The sequence below is a fragment of the Heteronotia binoei genome, chromosome 16 (genome assembly GCF_032191835.1).
Source record: "Heteronotia binoei isolate CCM8104 ecotype False Entrance Well chromosome 16, APGP_CSIRO_Hbin_v1, whole genome shotgun sequence".
Lineage (NCBI taxonomy): Eukaryota > Metazoa > Chordata > Lepidosauria > Squamata > Gekkonidae > Heteronotia > Heteronotia binoei.
Genome location: NC_083238.1, coordinates 2,143,629 through 2,166,512, shown reverse-complemented (window position 1 = coordinate 2,166,512; position 22,884 = coordinate 2,143,629). Strand labels below are relative to the sequence as shown.

The window sequence follows — 22,884 nt, the reverse complement described above, 5'->3', positions numbered from 1 at the left end:
ACTTGGGGGGACACTCTATACAGTTTCTCCCCAAGTTTTTCCCCAAGAGTTTCCCCCCAAGTTACAGAGCGTCCCCCCCCAGCAATGTGGCTTCCAGATGACATAATTGCACCAGACTCACTGGCACTCTTTAGGGGTGGGGGTGCCCTGCCAGCCAGTTGTGTGGTGGTGGGTTGGGGGCCCCAAAATTGGGGGAAAACCCATCCCTGGTGGGAGGCTGGGAACTCTAGTCATGTTTGGTGTCAATTCCCAGTGATGTCAGCCATTTGGTTAATGTGACTTTCATTGTAAGAAAAATATGTGATTTAAGATGCCACAGTTGCTTAGCAATATACTGTTGGTCTTCTTAAGTAAACAAAGTATAAGGTTATTTAGAATTAACAAAGATTCTAAATCTTAAATTCAATAATTTTATGTTAGATTTTATGTGCTGTGAGCCGCCCTGAGCCACTTCGGTGGGAAGGGCGGGATATAAATCGAAATAAACTTAAACTTAAAATAAAGGAATACAGGGTCTACCAGAGTCCTTCACAGTAGCTTGTCAAGTGAGCTTAACCACAGCCATAAGTTAAAACCAGGTCTGGAACTGGTGTAGGTTCTTGTACCCTGGATCTATAACAAAATGTGAAATGGACATCTGAATACTACAGCGATGAGATAAATGTCAAGATCATTAACTTTAGGGGAACCAGACAGGACAACCATTTTACATTGGAATTGTTAACTATTAATTGCTCTCTGTTTATTGTTGCCTCAGCTGAGATTTTGGGCTGCAGCATGATCCAAATCTAATTTCCCTGTCTTCCTAGGAATCTCTTCTAGACCAGGCCGAGCTCCTTACAGAGTGGGGCACAACTTAATAAAGGCCCATGCAGAAGTTTGGCATCTCTACAATGAAACATACCGTCCAAAGCAAAAAGGGCTGATTTCTCTTTCCATCAGCGTAGAATGGGCTGAACCAAGGAACCCTTACAAACAGGAAGACCTTGATGCTGCCAGGCGACATGTCCAAGTAATAGGATGACTCCATGTCCTCCAATTTTTTTTAACTGTTTATAATAGTGACACAAACATTAATACATTGGGTTGGATTCCACAGATCTGTTCCACTCATGTTGGCTTCTTCCTCTGGCTCAAGGCAGCTTCTTCTTCTGGCATCTCTGGAAGACCTTGAATTCCTTTCTTTGTTAATTCTTTATACTTTGTTTACTCAAGAAGACCATCAGTATATTGCTAAGCAATTGTGGCCATCTTAAATCACATATTTTTCTTACAATGAAAGTCACATTAACCAAATGGCTGACATCACAGGGAATTGACACCAAACATGTCAAGGGAAGATGCTGCTGTTAAGGGAACAGATCTCTGGGATTCAGCCCAGTGTTCATCTATAGCATCAGTAGGCATTTATACAAACACCTTAACTTACCATTAAGCAAGAGAGAAACACATACACACTAGTGTTGCCAGCTTTGAGCTGGGGAATGCCTAGGGGGTAGGGCCTGGAGGGGGGCACAGTGTGAAAAGAAGAGGGACCTCAGCAGAATATAATGCAATACAGCCCACCCTTCAAAGCAGCCGTTTTCTCCAGGTGAGCTGATCTTTGAGGTCTGGAGACCAGCTGCAATTCTGGGAAATCCCCAGGCCCTCCCTGGAGGTTGTGCAATCCACAAAGAATCACGGCAACTAGAAGCAGAGAAATCCAAAGAAAACCAGCCTCCGTACAACCAACAAACTCACAAAACAATTCAATAATTACAAAAGCACATATTCATAATAGACCATCCAATTAGTCCTTGACACAAAAGGGAAGGTGTTCACCAAGAGTCAATTCAGTCTTTATAGCAATTAATGCTCAGTTCATTCCAAGGAGTCCTGGTGAAATAGTTGTGAAATTGATCAATGTCTCTCAATATATTCCATTACAATGTAATGGCGTTTTTTGCCCAGGGTATGAAAATGTTGTAGAAAGCTTGAAGAAGCCTATGTGAAACAAGGGTTCCAGTACGACCTTGTGTCAAGTCTGATGTTTCAATAACGAGACCTTTTTGATAAAAGTTTCTAGTTTATTGTAACATGTTGTTAGACTATAGAGTTAAATTGAAAGACTGGCGAGTACATAATCAGGGCAAGCATTTAAGGTATACATCAAAGGGATTCTTGAGGGAGGGGTACTCTATGCAGGGCACATTCACACATTGCTGTTACTATTTCGTTCTCAGGCCTGGCCGGCCTTGGCCGTCTTCTTGGCACCAATCCACCTGCGTCCTCCTGAGAAGGCATTACTATCTTGTTCCCATATTCCCATTTCAAAGCAGTGCTACATAACAAAGGGAAGGGAGGGGGGAGGGCAAGGAGCGATCAAGCTAGCAGCATCGGTATACAGTATGGTTTTTACCCAGGATCCTTTTCCTGAACCAAAGATGCATTTCTAAACTACAGCAGACTTGACACCTTGTTCTTTTCAACCTTTTGGATTGCTGGCTGCATATATTGAGAGACATTGATCAATTTCACAACTATTTCACCAGGACTCCTTGGAATGAACTGAGCATTAATTGCTATAAAGACTGAATTGACTCTTGGTGAACACCTTTCCTTTTGTGTCAAGGACTAATTGGATGGTCTATTATGAACTAATATGTGCTTTTGTAATTATTGAATTGTTTTGTGAGTTTGTTGGTTGTACGGAGGCTGGTTTTCATGGAAAGCCTTGTGCTTTGGATTTCTCTGCTTACCTGGAGGTTGGCAACCCAAACACACACACAATACAGGAAAAAGTAGTTCAGTTCAGTCAGACCTTTATTGGCATAAAAGCAACAATGATTCACAATCAAAAGTAGCTACAAAGGCCTGAAGTATAGTAAGAACAATACATAAAGCAATCAATTAAAATGACATCCAATAATACTAATCAAGAGTAGGCACCCAGCAATTAAAATACAGTAGTATGCCTAGATTTTATTTTACACACTTCTACTAAGAAGTTTGCAACACATGTAGTAATGTGGGGGTTAACATCTTCTAAAAAGTAGGTTAGAGTTTTCCTTAAAATTCAGCTAAAAATTGTCTACGTTGTGAGGCCAGTTGTGAGGATCATAAAATTCAGCTAAAAATTGTCTACATTGTGAGGCCAGGAAAGGACATTCTAAAATAATATGGGATATATAATCAAGGACTCCTAATTCCATGGACATAATCTATTTTGGAGAGGTATCTGTCTAAGCCTACCAAAGAGAACTGTTGATGGGAAGGGATTTAAATGTGCCAGAGTAAAAGTCTGACGATGGAATGGGGAATCTAAAGTAAAAAAATAATGGGATATCTTCCCGTGTCTTTAGAGTATACCTAGATTGGCTGCAGAGCAAACAGGGGGATGTGAGGGGAACACTTTTTGGTATTTGTGATCCATAAACCTTAGTTGGGTTGTTCTTAAAATATATAGTCCATCACATAAGAAAAGAGTGTCCACCTCAATACCAAGTTTTTGTAGTTTGTGGGTAAATGTAGAGAGCCAAGTGATGCTGTGGCAGGAAAAAGTAAATAGTCATACCAGATGTGTTTTATTTCTCAAACGAGAGTTCTGGGCTGAGGGCAGTCAAGGTCATTACCATTGGCTGGATTCTAGACTTTGCATTACTCAGTTGTGGTTTTAATTGCTGAACATTTTCCTAACCATTTCTAATTGCTTTTCAATTCTGTCCCCTCTTATATTCACAACAGTCCTACTTTGAATGAGTTATCAAAAAAGACCAGTGGATCTCATAAGCAGCTCCTATAATTAGCATTGTTTAGTCAAGCACAGAAGCAACTGACAACGCCTGTTAGAATATTGCAATCCTATGCAAAGTTACTGCAGTCTGAGCCTGTTGACATCAGTGGGCTTAGATTGGAGTAACTCCACATAGGATTGCAATGTAAGGCACATCTATGGCTATGGTTATTTTTTGACATGAGCTTGACATCTTATGGGGCAAATCTAAGCGCCAACCCTGCAAGCAAGGTTTGGTCAAATGTTGTCCTATTTGGTTACCTATAATGGCTGCCTGTTCTCAGGTTCAATGGTTTCACTAAAAAAAGGTAAAGGTAGTCCCCTGTGCAAGCACCAGTCATTTCCAACTCTGTTTTCACTAAGTTAGATCCAAATATTTTGCTGGGAGGTGAGGAAAGGAGTTAGAAGGTCTTTGGTTTGTATACAATGGTTCTGTGTTGCCTTAAAAATGTCCCCCAATTACTTGTTTTTAATGGATTGTTGTTTTTATTCTTATAACTTATTTTTTTCATTCTAAATCACCCTGACTAGGACTCTGACAGAGTAGCATAGAAATCTCCTAGATAAATAAAATGCCCAGCATGCAAGTCTTGTGCACTGATAAGGCCAGAATTCTACATCAGAGATTCATCAAGGCAAGGCCAGACTTCTATTATCCCAAACAATTATGGTTGCCAAGAGGCCTGGAAAAAATATTTTGCCCCTTTAATAGAGGCTTAATGTATAAAAATGGACTGCTGAAGTCTTTCCGGGCCTGGAAGTAAATAGCTGCTTGGCAAATAACAGGCCACTATTAGAGGGACCGGACATCCCCCCCACCCCTTCCAGGCAGTTGTCCACCCTAAATGCATTGGAATCATGTGTTGCATCCTGGGCAGTGTTTCAGCCAAGTCTGTACTGCTATCTGGCCACAAAAATGCACAAACCAGACCCAGCACTTAGTCATTTACCATTACTGTATATGCTGTGAAATGTTTGCACTCTGACTTTAAAACAAACTGCCAAAGATACACCCAAAGGAAAATGAGTATCTGTAGAATTAGCTACTGTTGGTTCAACAAGTAGTCTTGGTTTCAGAGACACTACTTAATTTAACATGATTTTTTAAAAAAAATCATTATCTTAGTTCTTTGCTGGTTGGTTCGCTCATCCAGTCTTCAAAAATGGTGACTACAATGAGGTGATGAAAAGGAGAATACAAGAGAGAAGCCAGGGCCAACCACGGTAAGAGACTGACAGCTCCTTATGGAATTTTTGCTTTGTTTTGTTTTATAGAATGGCAAGCCACAGCTGTGACCATCATTCTGTAGCACAATGGGAAGAGGGTGGCAGATAAACCTGCCACTTTGGATACACCATCCATTCTAAAAGTGGTGGGTGGGGAAATGGTTGTGAGAAAATGACCCCTCTGTCACAAACATGGTTGCCAGGGCGCCTGGAGAAGTAAGCTTGCATCCGCCTGGCCAGTGAATGCGAGTGACGCTACCCAGGAACTACATAAGACTCCCGTGTACCTATTAACAAGTATATAAGCGCTTGAGTCAGGCACAGAGTGTCTGCAGCCGCGCTCTAATGTTTCCCCGCCATCGCGTGAAACCCGCCATGGTAAGGAGGAGGCTACGCCGCCACGGAGCTGTCCAGGCGAACGGTGTGAAGCGCTAAGCATGGAAACCACTGTGTTTTGCTAACACCACATGTAGCCATCTTCCTGCCTGGATGGGATTCATTCCTTCGATGTGGAAACCTCACGTACACACCTTGAGTCATTCCTAGCCCACAAGCAACCCACCTAGTCTATGAATGGATTAATGGCTCCACTATTAATCCTGATTGCCCAGTGATTTCCTAAACAACTGTCTTCACCCCGGAGAGTTGAGAAAGAGGAAGGATCTCTCCTGATACCACCAAGCCCTTTTGTCTACACCGGAATACCTAGGTGCATATCTGATTCTCTATTGTCCCTTTCCCAGTTAATCCCATCTCCTCCCAATCACCCAACCATTCCCACATTGATACCAACGGAGCCGCCCCAGGCCCTGTCGCAACCTGGAAGTTTCCAGGATGCCCAGGATGAAGGTGATGTTCATTGGTTGAAGCACACACCCAATCAGGTGTCGCCATTGACCCACCATTGGTCCAGCCGATGTCCAGCCTTCCTGGTCATCAGCAGAACCTCCCATTACCACTCCCAGTCACCTCCCATCCCCTCAGGACTAAGGTGACTCTATATAACCTGTGGACTAGCTACCCACAGGTGTGCCTTCTACTCAGTAAACCCCCATTCCCGCTGGGTAGTAACACCCCCGATTCCTGATCAGTTTCGGGACCTTTCCCCCATTTCCTCATTCGTCGCCATCGGAGCCTTCCATTGGAGTCTGCGAGAGGTAGTATTGCCCTGTATGTCAATTCCTTTTATGTTCCCCTATCGATCTCTCTATTTTTCCTAGACCTGTATGAATGTGTGATTGATTTTGTACCTTGTGTGAACGAACTATTGTTTCAAAATAAACCACAATTGATTTTATTAAATTAGAGTCCTTTATGGAGCATTGACTCTCTGATCGGTTGAGCCTCGTATACACAGATAACAAAGATTCCGTTTAGGGGCTAGCTGTCTCTCAGTCTAATTCCCCAACTTTATTTTGAGAGCAGTTTCCCTAACATGGTGAGGATCATAAAATTTGTATCCATCATACTTCATAAGTGACAACACATACGTCATATGTGTAAACACATGAAATTGCTTGATACTGAGCCAGAACATTGATCTATCAGAGTCAGTATTGTCTATTCTTACTGGCAGCAGCTTTCCGGGGTGTTGGGTAGAGGGTTTGTACACTGCCTGTGGCCCAATCCTTTTAACTGGAGATGCTGGCAATAGAATCCTTCTGCATGCAAATAGAAGCCATGACTATGTATTTTATGAGGAGGGCTGCACAGCATTTTAGGAGAAAGCTTGCCATATAGCACTGAAAAGGAAGGAATAGCACTTGTTTGCCACTCAGCCTTTCACTCCAGTGCATGTTTTCCAGGGAGTCTTTTCTGACCATCATCTGCTGGATTACTTATTCTTTATCTTGGCCCACCTGTGATTGTCCTCATATCCATGACTGGTGAAAGCGGCCACAGGCTCTTGACAGGCATCAGAAGAGCCCACCCATGCAGAAAGCTTCTTTCTCCTCAGAGTCTTTTCCCTTCTTGGACAGTTTTCCTGCTGCAGTGGACAGCCTGTCCTGTTATTAGCTTTTCCTCCTTTCTGGGTTTTTAGTGCAGGAGGCCATGTAGGGATGCCAGACCCCCCAGTGGGGGCAGGGACCCCCCACTGCCAGGCCCCACTTCTCTACCACTGGCTAGCTGGTTGGCAGGGAAATACACCCCCAAAAGGAAGGAATGCCTGGCATTTCAGTGATGTGCCTATGAGACCCAGAGGTGACACAGTCATGTCAGGGGCAACACTCTGGTTTTTGCGCAAATTCTACCGTAGAGTTTTGCCCAAAACCCAGAGAATCGTCCCTGACATGCCTGTGTCACTTCTGGGTCATGTAGGCATATTGCAGAAATGCCAGGCGTTTTCTTCTGCTCTTGATAGGGCTACTTGGAGGGACCTGCGAACTCTAAGATCATGGCAGGTGAGATGCAAAGAGCAAGGAGTCTCTCGCTTTAAAAGTACCTGCAGAAGAAGATGGGCATGCTGTCTGAAAGCCTATTGAGGACTTACTTAGGGTTGCTAATCCCCAGGTGGGGGAAGGGGATCCCCCGGTTTGGAGACCCTCCCCCTGCTTCAGGGTCATCAGAAAGCAGGGGGAGGGGAGGGAAATGTCTGCTGGGAACTCTATTATTCCCTGTGGAGATTTATTCCCATAGAAAATCATGGAGAATTGATCTGCAAGTATCTGGCTCTGGGGAAGCTGTTTTTTGAGATAGAGTCACCAAACTTTCAGTACAGCATCTAGTTCCTCTCCCCAAAATACCCCCCAAGTTTCAAAAAGATTGGACTAGGGGGTCCAATTCTATGAGCCCCAAAAGAAGGTGCCCCTATCTTTCATTATTTCCTATGGAAGGAAGGAATTGAAAAGGTGTGCCATCCCTTTAAATGTGATGGCCCGAACTCCCTTTGGAGTTCAATTATGCTTGTCACAGCCTTGATCTTGGCTCCACCCCTAATGTCTCCTGGCTCCACCCCCAAAGTCCCCAGATATTTCTTGAATTGGACTTGGCAACCCTACCAGGTGTTGGGTTGGCAGAGGACCTTGAAGCCAGGCTGCAGAACTGGCAGCAAGGGGGATTGGGAGTCCTGTTCCTCTCGGTCAGGAACCCATAAATTGAACAGGTGGTGGCAGCGTTCCCTAGTGGTGGGAAGAAGATAAGCTCCCTCCAGGAGTTGGCAAATCAAAAGGGAGTTGACGGGACCGCGTCTGGAGGCAGAATCGGGCCAGTTCTGTCACACAGCCCATTCAAGGCTCTTTCTCCTTTGATACTTTTATTTGTGTGTATGATGCAGACTGCCTGAATTTACTGAAGAAGAAAAGCGGAGGATTAAAGGCACCTTTGATTTCTTCGGCTTGAATCATTATACCACAGTATTGGCATCCAATTTAAACTATCCTGATTTTATTTCATCCTATGATGCTGATAGGTAAGACCTGTGTACTCCTCTGGAACCTGTGTGGGTTTCTATCCGTGCCAAATAATGAAACCATGGTTTACACAAACATAGCATTTCTTAGGATCCAATTGGTGGATTTTGTGATGGGACTTTTGCCAGGAGAGTACTTGTCAGAACAGAAGCATTTTTGCTGCAATTTGAAAAGTTTTCACTGTTTTGCTAAGATTTTATAGTGCAGCAGACCTTTGATCGAATAGGAACATTATAGTTTGATGGCAATAATTATATCGAAAGAAGCCTTGTTCTGCCCTTATAAGAATATAAAAAGGTAAAGGTAGTCCCCTGTGCAAGCACCAGTTGTTTCCGATTCTGGGGTGATGTTGCTTTCACAACATTTTCACGGCAGACTTTTTTTTAATGGGGTGGTTTGCCATTGCCTTCCCCAGTCATCTACACTTTTCCCCCAGCAAGCTGGGTAGTCATTTGACCGACCTCAGAAGGATGGAAGGCTCGAGCCGGCTACCTGAACCAGCTTCCGCTGGGATCAAACTCAGGTCATGAGCAGAGTTTAGGACTGCAGTACTGCAGCTTTACTATTCTGTGCCATGGGGTCTTAATCATAAGAATATAGTGGAGGTTAAAAATACTTGTTCTATCTTAGTTATATCCAAATCTAAACTATCACTAAGAATGTGAACAGATTACAGAACTCAGAGGCTTGCATGGTATAACCATCATTGCTTTATTTTTATTGTCCTGAACTGATCTCTGATAATGTGGCATTTGCAGGTATCTATAGCACTTCAAGCAGTATGTAGTAAACACATTATTACCATAATCTATGTGTGGAAGTGACCTAACTTCTTGTTTGACCAACATGGCAGCAATAAGAGTGTACAATTTATTTTGCCTCCATGGAGACCTTTTGGGTACAACTCATGACAGTAACAAGTTGTCCCTTTCCCAATGTCTGAAACTTAACAGGAGCTATTATTTTTAAGTACATGAGATATGCATACAATTACACACAAATTTTGAGAAGGGGGTATGGAGGTAGAGATGTCTCTGTGTATATTTTGTATCTGGCCCTATCCCCGCACCCTATATCTTGACTACCATAGCGGCCCAGCGTTTCTCAGACTTTTGAACTTGGGACTTCTTCTAAACTTATGCCACTTTCTGAGTTTCCCAACCCTTTAGCAGGCCGTCTCTATGGTGAACACAAATGCAGAATCCTTACAAAACTGTATGTATGCAATATACCATGTGTATGTGTGTAAGGAAGTATAGGGTGCTAGTCCAGGACTTGCATTAGACAAGGATTAGAATAGAGCATGTCACGCTCCATTGTAAAACCTGCCATCTAAGGAAGAAGATAAATCAGTAAATCTTCATACATTCCTATTAGTATCTTTGATAGCAGCAATGTTAAACTAGTTAAAAATGACTCTGCCTTGTTCTGGATCCAGCCTTTCAGAAATTCTATTCCTTTTGTAGGTGAATCTTTCAGAAATTCTATTCCTTTTGCAGGTGAATCTAGTCAACACTATCTGCGTGTGGAATCAGCCTCCCATGCCTTCATCTGCACCGGGATGTTCAGCCAGGCCCTACTGAACTAGCTGGATCTCATATAGAAAGGGAGGAGTCATTAGGAGCACATAACTGAAACTCTATCAGGGTCTGTGATTAACCACTGTTAGAGAGAAGAAGGAAGGCAACTGGCTGGCATATTAGTATTTGATATAATAAACTTTTAAAACACTGTTCTTCCATGATGCATCAGCAGCTGCTCAGAATTTACACTGCGAAGGCTGTTTAGAGTGCCAGTATAAATGTTTTCCTTTACTGTCAGAGTGCTCATCTGATTAGGTTTCTAAACATCAGACCAATGGCAGTTTTGATCTTGTAGGCAGGTAAAGATCATTTAATAATTTATATTTGTCAGTACTAACAAGTGATTTTATTCGTTTGTTTTATCTTCATAATTGTACACAACAGGTTATGCTGGGGGTGAATTCTTCCCACACCCTGGTCAGGGTTCGTGCCGAGTAAATGACACCTCCTACATGACCTTGTAGACACTGGTGCAAATACCAATGACAAGTCTGTCTTGTCCCATCTTATATAAAGAGCAGCCATGTTGTTGTTGTTTTTTTTGCCAGAGGTGTTGCCTCAATAGCAGACCGCAGCTGGCTGGGCTCTGGCTCCTTTTGGTTGAAGGTGACCCCGTTTGGCTTCAGAAAGCTCTTGAAGTGGATCAAGGAAGAATACGATAATCCGCCTATTTATGTGACTGAGAATGGGTTTTCAGAACGTGGCGATGTTGGCTTCAATGATACTTGGAGAATACATTATTTAAAGAGTTACATTGATGAAGCTTTGAAAGGTACAAACAGGGTTCCTCTCACACATCAACACTGAAATATGGAGGACTGTTGAGCAGTGTTAGTTTAGTATTTCCCTTATTTCCTAGTAACACGATTATTTGGGGAAAACTACTTTGACATGCATTTAATAAATCTGATGCTTTTTTTGTATCAGCTTAGGGAAAGATTTGGGGTGGAAAAGCAGCAGACAAGACTCTTACAATTTCTGTGTTCTGATTACCCCCAATGGCTCACACAACCCTGCCCTGAGGTGTGCATGGAGAGGAAAACTACCAAAAGGGGAAGACACAGTGGATGAACAAAGCATTTATAATCCCTGCCTCTCATTACTTATCCGGCCAAAATCTTATTGGTGTCAAGCTGATTTTTAATAATGAAACAAAATTTTGGGCACCCTTAACAGATCTGTTAATATCACCTAATACCTGATCATCTGTAATTCACCATTAGCTATTAAGAATTCATAGCATGTTGTAAACCTACATTTTTGCACAGAGCACTGCTCATGTTTTAGTGTAGTAGTAAATTATAGCAGGCTCTGGGTAGTATTACATCCAGGAAATTGGATACAGCAAGTTGTCTTTTTTTTGGTGATGAGTTAGTGCAGTTTTGTTCCAGCCTCCATCACTACCATAGATAAAAAGGCCCATAATAATGTCATGAAATGATGTCATTCTCAGGGATGGCCCATCTACTAGGTAGCCTTAGGGAATTGCTTAGGGCACCAATAGTGGAGAGGCACCAATCAGCCTTGTCACCCTGCCATTCCCTGTGGCTGCTACTGTGGCATCAAGGTCTGCCCTGGAAGGCGCTCCTTGCCCTCAATGGGGAGCATACTCCTTCCTTCTGCTGAAGATAGGGTGGGCTTGGTGCCAAGTCTTGCTGTCTTGCCTAGTAGATCGGGTAAGGTGGGCAGCAGTTGCTCACTGTAGTTTGGGGGGGGGGGGGAGTTGGGCACAATCTTCCCAACTCCCTGCAGTGTGAAGAAGGTAGCTTGGTCACCCTAGTCCAGGACACCCAAAATCCTTGGGCCAGCACTGGTCATTGAAGGGATCCACTGGTCATTGTGGGACATAGCTATAGTTGGGCAGTGCTGGGCAGGGAAAATTAGGAAAAATGGCTGAAAGGCTGGGAGTCATTTCCTCCCTGCCACTCAGCTGTGTTTCCCTCCCCCCCCTTTTTTCATCTTGGGTCTATTGGACCGGGGGGGGGGGGAATGGATTTCTGAAAAGTCATGGGTCTGAATACTTCGTTGGTGTTTGGATTGGGGATTTTTCAGAAATCTTGACAATTTTTTGAGTCCAGTAGACCTGAACTTGGGAGAAAAAAACTGAAAAAAATTACTCACCCCTAAAGCTGGTTAGTTTCTTGTCTCTTTTCTGACTTCCGTTCTTCCCACACGGGTGTCTCTGTGGTTAGGACTGTGCAGGACTGATAATTTATAACTGGTTTGTGAATTCAGATGTTGCAACAAACCATGATGACATCACCACTGATTTATTAGCTACAGTTTATTGTGATGTCTGAACACACAAGCCGTGTTTGTATGCCACATCCTTTTGTAGTGGCACTGGGGCCTCAGGTCCTCCTGTGTTATCCAGAGATGCATGACTGTCCTATAGATTTGGAACATGCTATAAACACAGATTAAAAGATCTAATTTTCACACAGGATCAGTCTGGCCATGCAGAGCCAAAGTATTTATGTCTTCTTAGGCGGCTATGGTGATTTCTGCCAATCTTTACCTCCTGCTGCTGCCCTCTGAAATTTTATTTGTGAAGGTCAGAAGACCTTTAGGAGCAGCATAAAGGGCAAAGTTGGAGGCTACAGGAGGAGGTGATGGAAATCTGGTAATTGCCATCAACTTTGAAGGAAATGCCCTTAAATCTTCAGAATGTATGGATGGATGTATAGATCACTCTTACTGTGCAAAAAATTCATGTTAGTGCCATATTCATGTTCCACAACCATGTTCATTAATAGTCTTTCTACAAAAACACAAGAGAATACCTTATGTTTTTATACCCCCCTTTTCTCTACCTGAAGGAGTCTCAGAGTAGCTTACAATCAAGCAGCTTATCTTCCTCTCTACAATACCCTGTGAGGTAGGTAGGACTGAGAGAGTTCTGAGATACTGTGACTGACCCAAGGCCACCCAGCAGTATTTATGTGGAGGAGGGGGGAATCAAGCCCAGTCTGCTATTCTTAACCACTGCGGCATGCTGAAATGGGGGAAGGTGGTTCTGCCTGACCACATAATTAGTACAAAAAAGGGTAACGTTTTTACAAGTTAACAAAGTGTGTTCAAACCTGTGATTTCAAACACTCTGTAATGAGTGCTGTAAGATGTTATTATGGAACTGTACATTCACAAACCTGCACCGTGAATCTCCATTTTGTGTGCCTGTACAGGAGTTGTGCTTGATGGTGTGGATTTGCGAGGCTATACCGTATGGAGCTTGATGGACAACTTTGAGTGGGCAGTGGGCTTTGCAGAAAGGTTTGGGCTGCATTACACCAACTACACACACCCAGCTTTACCCAGGATTCCAAAGGAGTCTTCAAAATTTTATACATCCGTCATTCAGTGTAATGGCTTTCCAGATCCAGCCACTGGGCCTCATTTGTGCCTGGAAACACAAGCTGAAGGTAAATTACCAGTATGGATTAATGATAGTAAAGAGCATCTAAATGTTTCTGAAGATATAATTGCTAATTGTGCATACTGTGCCCTGACCCAGCTTGTTCAAACTCCTGGTATGGAAATAATTGTCTTATATAATGTTGATTATTTGACTGCAGAACAGAGGGTGGCATGAGTGGTCACAAAACTTACTTCTTTGACCCTTGCTCTGTTGAGGTTTTAATGGCCTCCGCCCGTGCATATTGTTTTGAGTGGGGCTATTCTTTAAATATTTTCCCACAGCAACATTGTCAGAAAGGGCTAGAGAAGCTTGTGCAGATTGAATCAGATACACGACAAATTATCAACAAAGACGCTATGTGGCAAGAGGGCTTCTATACTGAATCCTATTCCTCAGGCACTGTGGAAATGAGTTCACATTTGCTCTCACAAACTGATTTAAGTGCTTTTTGCTGTTCTGCTTGATATCCTGGAACGTTTAGTCTGATTCTTCTTACAAAAACTTTTTGACTACAGAAATGATCTGCATATGTGGGGGGCTAGTAACCAAATTTAGCTTTGCCTTGGTTTGCAGAACATTAGGTAATTTTTTACATATAAGCATAGAAAAGAACGACTGGTACTGGTTGTTGTTGTTTTTTAACCAAAGCCATCTACACATCACCTGTAAGATCTGTGCAGCTTTCAAAGACGCAAATGCAATAGTTTAGATATGTTAAGCCACTTCCCACTGAAGCAGTTATATAAGGACACAAATGCACCCTTGCATTTCTTTATTCATTTTATACAAACTTGCGTAAAAGATTCTCAACATAGACTGAAGCCACTGTGGGAAGTGGGCTGCTCAAGAATGTAATGTGGCTTCAGATGCTTCTTGCTCTTAGCCTAGTGAGGTAGTATGAACATACTTGCTTTTCACCAAAGAATGTAAGTACTGCTACAATACAGAACTAAGTGTATCAAGGCTGCATTGTGTGTTATCTTTGTCTAACATGACCATTTAGGGCTCTTGAATAGTATGGCTGAGAAACAGAAGATCATGGGAAGGCTTTTTTCCCTCTGCACTTCGGGCACCTGCTGCTTGAAAGCCACTAGTACAAATAGGTTTCCTCTCCAGATGCTCTAATGCAGTAGTTTGCTGACAATGGTATTTTCATGTTAACATTTCTCTTGCAGGTACCACCACTTCTACGCCTAATTATACTGCAACCACAGAGAAGGTGAACTTTTTGGGATTGGAGTTGGCTTTATCTGATGCAAAAATAGCCCTTTATGTGCTATTTGTCTTATTGCTAATGGCTACAGTACTGTTTGTTCTTTTTTCATATGCATATAGAAGGATGACCAAAAAAGTCCACAAAAGAACTGCCTTAGAGTTAAGTAAAATGTAAACTGTATTGTTTCCATTGTAAACTGATCTAGATTCAGAGTTTCTAAAACAGCTGTTGTATCAAAGGCAAGAATGTATACTTCTTAGAACTTTTCCTCAATTAGCACATGAAGTGGATACTGTATTATGAACACAGGGATCAAGAGTTACAGGACCACTTTATACTAACTGAAACAACATAAGTTTAACAGAAAAGTGTGCAATGCAAAGAACACAAAAGAGATGCCAGAAATATTTGCTAGTAGCTGGAGCCCAGGGCTTGAAACAGAAAGCATATTTTAGAGTATGGCTGATTTAGGAAACTGTTTTGCTATTGACTAACAAGGGTGAGTGACCTCTGCGCTAACCATATGTATATCTTTGTCTGAAGTCCAGCTAGGCCCTATAAATGTATTATGTAAATACAAATAAATTTTGCTCAATTTAATGGCTTCTAAGTGCAAAACAGTGGGGAGGTCAATCAAAACTGAGCTGCAAATCAGGGTTATATTTCTTGACAACTTGCTGCTTCTGAATTAAGGCAAGGGAATGGAGATGATCTTGCTCAGCAACCCAACTCTGCCACCAGTGCACTAGAACAGAAAAGACTGAAGAAGTAAATTTCGTTGCTCATTACAATGGTTTGTACAAGCTGCTATTAGTCTTCCAGATTCCACAGTGGACTCCCATTCTTACTTATCATTTACTGCCTTGTTTGTAAATTCATGGTCATTATGAGCTCCCTGTTTTGTGTTTATACATCCCATATGCCTTCCTGTTTCAAAAGCTAGATTAGAATAAGTACAGAGGGGATAATGTAAAGATGGCAGGAGCCAGGAAACGTACTGAAAAACTTTTTCTAAATAAAGATCTTAGACTTTACTGGAAAAACTTTTATTGAATGCTTAGAGATTAAAAACCTATTAGAATTTGCTTGTAGTTGCAGAAGCACTAAAGAAAAATAAGTTATCCAATATACTAGTTGTTATGGCTTCTGCTAGTCAATTTCACCTGGGATTTTGTTTTTTCCAAGATCAATAGAGAAAAAAAAGTGCATATGAGATGACAACAGGGCGTTTAAGTATGAAATTCTGAAAGCTAATGGAAGATTAGGATTCTTTACAATCTTTGAGCCTTTGGCAGTAGTTCTATTCAAGTATCCAGCTATACTCTTGGATTAATACCTTGCATGTGCCATGACAGGAATAAGGTAGAGCTCAGGCAGCACACCAGAGAAGCCCACTTTGTGCAGCAGAAGGTTTAAAGGAATTAAATCAAATAAGGGGAAAAGAAAACCTCAATGATTACTATACACAGTTTACTTGTAAAACTACATTTGTTGAGTTGAATTTCCATTCCAAGTATTGTTATCATCTTCACCATCATCTTGAGTTCTCAGTCTATAGATTTTGCCTTCTTTTTTGAATTCTTCGCCCCGCTTTTCCAGTACTCGTTTCCTGACCACTTGCCTAAATAAGAAAAAGGCCACCTGAGAACAACATCCTAGAATAGAATATCAAGGTACATTCATTCAGCCATTCTTCTATGCTATCCCTCCCTTGCAAAATTCATGATGGTTGTACTGGAAGGTAACTGGCAGATTCTAATCGCATACAGGCTTTTCACACTACAAGAGTGAACATGCTAGCCTCCACTAATTCAGACAGCCTAAAGAGATATATACTTTCTGGATTCCTCCTGATTCCTCCTATAAAAGGCAATCAGATCAGGTTTTAAATCATAGCTGAAAGGATTATTTCCATTTCCTTTGGTAAGGAAATGAAAAAAGTGTTGGACAGACAGATCCCATCTTTCTAACAGTTAAAGATTATATCGTCCATGAAAGGTAGTTTTAGGACCTCATAGGGCTCTTTCAGTTGCACTGAGGTTTTTAGAGAGGTAAAAAAACAGCAGACATTTTTGATGTAAGGGGAGAGACCCCTGTTATTTCTTCCCTTCATAGTCTGATGGCAAAGAAGGAATGCCCTATTTCTTCTTCAAACTCTGTGCCCATCATGGGACTAGTGGAATGGGTGACCACAAACTGGTTGACTAGTAAGTCAAGCCACCATCTATGGACTCCTGAATTACCTTGTACTAGCCCAGGGGTGGCCAGATCTACTTAATGTAAGAGCCACATAAGATAAACATAAAATGTTTGAGAGCTGCAAAACAAGAAGGAAGGATGGGAGGAGGGGGAGGGAGGTGAAAAGAAAGCTGGCTTGGAGAAATGATTTAAAGAGAAATGCCTCCTCCAAGCCATGTGATGGGGGTTCTGAGAGCCACAGTTTGACCACCCCCGCACTAGCTTAATCTCATGCATATTTTCACTTCTGCAAAGTTGCATTGGACATTAAAAGGCAGAAGGTGGTCATTTCCCCCCATAAAACATTATTATCTTATGCCAACACAATTGCTGTGGAATGCACTCCCTTATTTAAATTAGTTATTAGCTGCCATTCCTTACTGAGATCAAGGGCTCACAGTTGCTCTCAGTGGGAATGTGGCACACCTGTCCCCAGCTGGGGTGGTGTCTCGCCCACCCCGTCCCTCTATACAACCAGGCAGAGGGACTCAGCCAGTGGGTTCCTCGGCTGAGGAACCACCCTCCTGCCTAATTGTCAACACTCCTCTGTACTGTGAGAGTGGGAGACGGGGTGCTCGGCCCAGGGGGAAGAAATCCACCTCCCCATCCCTGTGGAACAAGCCCATCCTGTCAGCCCACTGGTGCCTAGATTATCACCAAAGAGACAAGGAGCCTCTTTTGCCTGATGTGTTATTGGGGATGGACTTGGGAGGCAGAAGAGCTATTAGCACTGACAAACCCAGAGCAGCTGCTAAAACTGTTTGCAGAGGAGGAGTCTGAGAGCGGTAAATTAGGGAGTGGTGGGAAAACATCCAGCCCCTTCACATCCCAACTCCTTGGGGCTGTTCCCACGTTGAGTCTGTCATTCCTCACAGCCCAGCACCACACTACACCAGCTAAGTCTCCAGCCTGCTCCAATTTTGGGTCCCTGTTTGCAGGATGCACTTTGGAAGCATTTCTGCACTCTCCCCAATGACCCAGCTGTGCAACCTCCAGATGCGGAAGGCTTGAAACCCCCCCCCCCCACACACACACTTTTCTCCCTCTACCCTCCAGACACCTGCAAAAGGCACACCGAAGTCTGTTGCTTCCAGAGCAAAGAATGGTGCCCAGAAGGGGGAAGAAGAGGTCTACTTTGTTCCAGCAGGGAAAAAGGGGGGGGGGAGTGAGTCCTCATCAAATAAAGACTCACACTGAGGGAGCTGTGGGTGGGAGTGGCCACCCTCCACCAGGTCATTCCCATGGGGACGTTGGTTCAACCAAACAAAAGGGCAAGAGGGAAAGCCCAGGAGGCAATCACTTGCCTTGATGGTAAGAGGGTTGCTGTGGACAGCCAGCCTTTGCCCATTGTGGAGGATGTAGGCATTTGCAGGCTGCTGTGCTTTGTTGCTCCATAGTATTCCATCTCTTTATGGAGAACCCTGAACCAGTGAGTCTTGGACTCTGTGCACTGCTCTGTGGTGGAGATGGTCAAGGCCAAGCTGTCTAGAGCATGAGGCACTTCACGGCTGACCTATGGAGTAGCCAGCAGCACAGCTACCTTTCACTGGTCTCTGGACTGCCAGGGCAGGAGGAAGCGGAAGTCTTGCTGCTGGGCTACAAAGTGGTCCTGCTTTATGTGCAGGGGATGGATGCAGAGCACAAGAAGAACATCACCACTGAGACCCATGCTTGCCTGAGGGAGTGGGTGGGTGACATCGTCAGTGGCTACATGATAATGGACACCGGTGCCAACATGCAGGTGGCAGTGATGGCTGCACATTTCAAGGAACTTGTCTGCCTGGCATGGTGAGGGGTACTTTTGGGCTGGGGAGTGTCAAGCCCACCTGCGATGTGGCCACACTGGAGACAAGCTCCATGCTGAAGACCTGCCAGTGCCTGGCTGCCCACTTCTCTGCAAGAGGCAGGTGGAGGGGGGGGGAGCCCAAACACTGGCTCATCTAGAACTCTACCTACATGATGACTGCATGTCTGGTGTAGAAAAAAGTGCAGTTCATGACATCACCTCTATGCCCATCCTGCACAGGGACAGGAGCACAGCATGTGCTCTAATGACTAGCTGACCCTTTCCCAAATGGTGCACATCCTGAAGCCATTTCAGGACACCACTGACTTGGGGTAAGTCATCCCCCTGGTCTTTGGGCTGGACCAGGGGCTGGCCTCCTCACTGAAGCAGGGGTCAGCTCTTCTGAGGGCCAGGGCCTTGGTGGAGAAGTTGTGGGTGGGCATGCCCACCTGGTTGCATCCTCAGTACAGAATGGTCTGCATTTGTGACACCTGTATAAAGGGTAGCATTGCTCTCTGTAATGCAGACCTCCTGCAATGGAGGCAGAACCTCTGCAAAGTGTGGAAGCTGAGGGAACCAACATGGCCAGAGGGAACAGGGGATGGAAGTGACTGGGGGGGGGGGGGGGGCAGGAGGAGCAGCAGACAGCACCTCAGCCCCCAACCAGAAAGGATCCCCAGTATTGGTCCTCAATGGCTGGTGACATTGGGAAGGCCAAGGATGAACAGGCAGAGGACTCAATGGAGATGATGGTGAGGGAGTACCTTGCTCAGCCCCCAGAGCCTGCTGACTCCAATCTCCTGGAGTATTGGTCCCGCAAAGCTGCCATCTGGCCAGACCCATCCTCCATGATCATGAGCCTCCTCTCCCGCCCCCCCCCCCCAGTGTCCAGAGTGAGCAGGTGTTCTCCCACCTGGAAGACATCCTCAGCCCCCACTGCTCATGCCTGGACCCGATCCTGGTAGATGTGTTGGCCTTTCTCAAGGTCAAACTCCCCCTGCAGGGCAACCCTTCTCTGGATCTTGGGGAGTAAAGATCCAGGACCCCTGTCTCTCCCCCTTCCCTACATCCACCTCTTCATGATATCTTTCCCCCAAGAATTCTTGCTTCCAGTCTCCCCCTGTCCACATATGCCTCTATCTCTGGGGCTTTCACTTGGAGTCTGTTTTGGACTTGGCAGGTCTTCTTTCAGCTCAATGTTCACTCTGCCACTTACCAGTCCACCCTATTGGGGAGATGGATTCTGGGTGTTGCAGCTCTTTCCTGGGACTGTTTAGGACTTTCTTTCAGCTTGAGGGCTGCTCTGCCACTCACTGGCCTATCCCGTTGGTGAGATACATTCTAGGTCTGACTGCTTCCCCCTCCCCCATATACCTCTTAAGGCTTTGTGTCCCCCCAGGACTCTGCTTCCAGTCTCTGCCTCGTCCACATCTGCTGCCCCCAAAGAATCATCACTTCCAGCCTCGCCCTGTCCATACACACCTTTTAAGGTTTGGGGTCTCCATCGGTGTCTGGTTGGCTCAGGGCTCTGAACCACCATTTGTCTTTCTGCTAAAGCCAAGTGTAGGGTTAGCTGCCGGGTTCCTCAGCTGAGGACCCACACTCCACCTCATTTGTATTTGTGAATGCTTCCTCCACAAGAGCTGTGTCCCACCAAGAATCATCACATCCAGCCTCACCCCATCCACACTTGTGTCTCACCAAAAATTGGCACTTCCAGCCTCCCCACTCCCCATCCATATCCAAACATCTCCAGCTTGCCTCCCTTACTGAGGACATTGTTGCTGAAGATAAGCATTCCATCTCCACAGTGTTTGGGTTCATACACCTGCCTCTGCCAGAGGGGATGGGCAGGACCAACACACAACCCAAACAACATCCACTTCATAACAAAACACCTACTTTACACCTAATGGACCAAAATTTACCTCATAGCACAACACCCACCTCATGGACCAAGCTCTACCTCATAGTGGAATATCTACCTCATGGACTAACATTCACCTATGCAAACCTCTATCTCATCAAACATCCTGTCAGAACTTGTATCTTTGCTGCTGGTCCCCTATAATGTGACCAATGCTGTATGGTAGTTTTACTGTGCCTTAAAGCTGTATTGTAAGTGAACCAAACTGACTCCATGTTGTAACCTCTGCTTAACCCAGAGTGCCTGGATAGTAATTAACCTTGCCCCACTGGTATCCAAAATATTTGGGGCTGTAGAATGAATTATGTCTTGTCTCTGCACATTCTCACACTGGGACCCTTTGAAGCCGAACAGCATGGCCTTCGAAGTAGGGAGGCATCCTCTCTACTGATAGTGATGGTGAGAAGACAGCTGCGCCCTGAGATGTGAATTGTGGCTTTGTGAGATGTTTGCTTTACGTGTATAAAATCAAGCTGATGCTGGCTCTCACCATTACTGTTATCTTGCCTTTTCCAGTACCTAGTTCTCTTCAATAAAATCCTAGCTTTGTAACTAAGTATGGGATCCGTTTGACGTTCTTGAGTTCTGACATTATAACAGTAATCCCATTGTTCGTGGCTTATCTGTACTGGAGGCTTGGCCCGATGGCGGCAAAAGTACCAGACGACGGAGAGCCCACCACCCCATCGGAGGACCCGCCGCTCGACCCAAACGTGACGGGGGTCCGACGCAAAATTAAGGTTCCAGCGCCCTTCTCGGTCGACGCCGCTTTCCCGGCTCCGCGAACCTGGAGCCCACGGAAGTCCACGGCAGCCATCGACGCCGCGGAGCAGCGGTACCGAAGCATGTTGGGCGAAGGAGGGGCAGGAGACGACGACGAGGGCCAGGCGGAGGGCGCGGAGCCCCGAGGGGGGGAGGACCCGATCCGGACCCTCCGCAACGAATTATTCGATTGGGTGCGGGAGATCCACGGCGACGTGCACCGCTCCCGCGTGACGATGGCCGAGGAGATGCAGCAGAACCTGGGCGCTATCCACGACCAGCTCCGCACCTTGCAAACCGCGGTCCTGGGGATACCGTATGGAGTGTTGCCACTGGGGCAGCCGCCCGTCGCCCCACCGGCCCCCGCCCCGCAAGCTCCGGCCGCCCCGGCGCTGCCGGCCCCGGTGGGCCCAGCAGCCCCGGCACCTCCGGCCCCGCCGGCTCCGGCACCGCCAGCGCCACCTGCACCAGGGGCCCCAGCCGCCCCGGCGCCGCCTGCGCCACCCGTCCCGATCCCGCCGGCCATACCGGGCCCAGCGCCGCCGCCTGGGGCGCCGCGAGCGCCAGGTGGGGCCGAGGGACGGGGAAGGGAGTTGAAGATTACGTTCGATGGGAATCCGGAGGACGTGGAATACTTTACTATCCAGTGCGACACGTTCTTCACCCACTGGGGTGCCGATTACCCGACCGAAGCCAGCCGAGTGTACCACATTGCGTCTCGACTGAGAGGGGCGGCCCGCAAGTGGTACGTGGGGCTCTTCATGGGAAGAAAGCCCGAATTAGCTACCGTGGCAGGGTTCCTGCACGCGATGCTCCGCCAGTATGGAGATCCCTTACGGGAAGAGAAGGCGGTCGCTGCCCTCCAACGCATCGAACAGGGCAACCGCTCCACCCGCGAGTACGCCACCGAATTCCTGGGGTACTGCGCGGCAGCAAGGGGATGGAACGAGGTCATGAAATACACCGCGTTCATCAACGGGTTGAATCCGAGCATCCTCGACCGCTGTTACAGTCAGGGAAGGCCCGATACGCTGGTCGGCTGGATCCAACTGGCCGGGGAGGTGGAGACCAACCTCCAACACGTGGGGATGAGGAGACAGCAACTAGCGAGAAAGGGAGCCAAACACACCCCAACTAAATCTGAAGGGAAGAAGGCCCCGACGACCTCCACCCCGTCCCCCGCCCGCAAATGCTTCCAATGCGGGGACCCAAATCATCTTGCTGCTAACTGCCCTGGGAAAGCGGGATCCACGCCACCCACGGCGCGGCCAACCACCCCGGGCCCGAAGAAGAAGAAGAGCAGCCGGTCGAAGGAGCCCAGTCGGGGCTCCGTCGCCACTTCCTTGGCGACTGACGAGGATTTTACCACCAGCCTGGCGGCAGTCGAGGAGTCGACCGAGGAGTCGGACGACACCGAGTCGGCGGGAAACGACAGCGACCTGCTTTAATGGGTGCCGCAAAGCAGGTCCAGCAACAGCCGGCACTCCTCACGGTGAGAGCAACTGGGGGTTTACTTTTTATGGCCGTTACCCTCCTAAACCCGAA

General features: G+C 45.7%; 2 protein-coding genes across 2 annotated transcripts in view; one reads left to right on the top strand and one right to left on the bottom strand.

Moving 5' to 3' along the window:
- Positions 1-15,424, top strand: part of LCT (lactase) — a 63,994-nt gene extending 48,570 nt beyond the window's left edge. Inside the window, exons 12-17 of the mRNA XM_060257429.1 lie at positions 810-1,012; positions 4,899-4,996; positions 8,274-8,408; positions 10,541-10,764; positions 13,178-13,414; positions 14,586-15,424. Coding sequence (XP_060113412.1) covers positions 810-1,012; positions 4,899-4,996; positions 8,274-8,408; positions 10,541-10,764; positions 13,178-13,414; positions 14,586-14,800 — 1,112 coding nt within the window. The 3' untranslated portion in view covers positions 14,801-15,424. The remainder of the gene's footprint in view (positions 1-809; positions 1,013-4,898; positions 4,997-8,273; positions 8,409-10,540; positions 10,765-13,177; positions 13,415-14,585) is intronic.
- Positions 15,425-15,656: 232 nt separating this feature from the next.
- UBXN4 (UBX domain protein 4) overlaps positions 15,657-22,884 on the bottom strand; it is a 63,185-nt gene continuing 55,957 nt past the window's right edge. Inside the window, exon 13 of the mRNA XM_060257225.1 lies at positions 15,657-16,247. Within this exon, the coding sequence (XP_060113208.1) occupies positions 16,109-16,247 (139 nt within the window). The 3' untranslated portion in view covers positions 15,657-16,108. The remainder of the gene's footprint in view (positions 16,248-22,884) is intronic.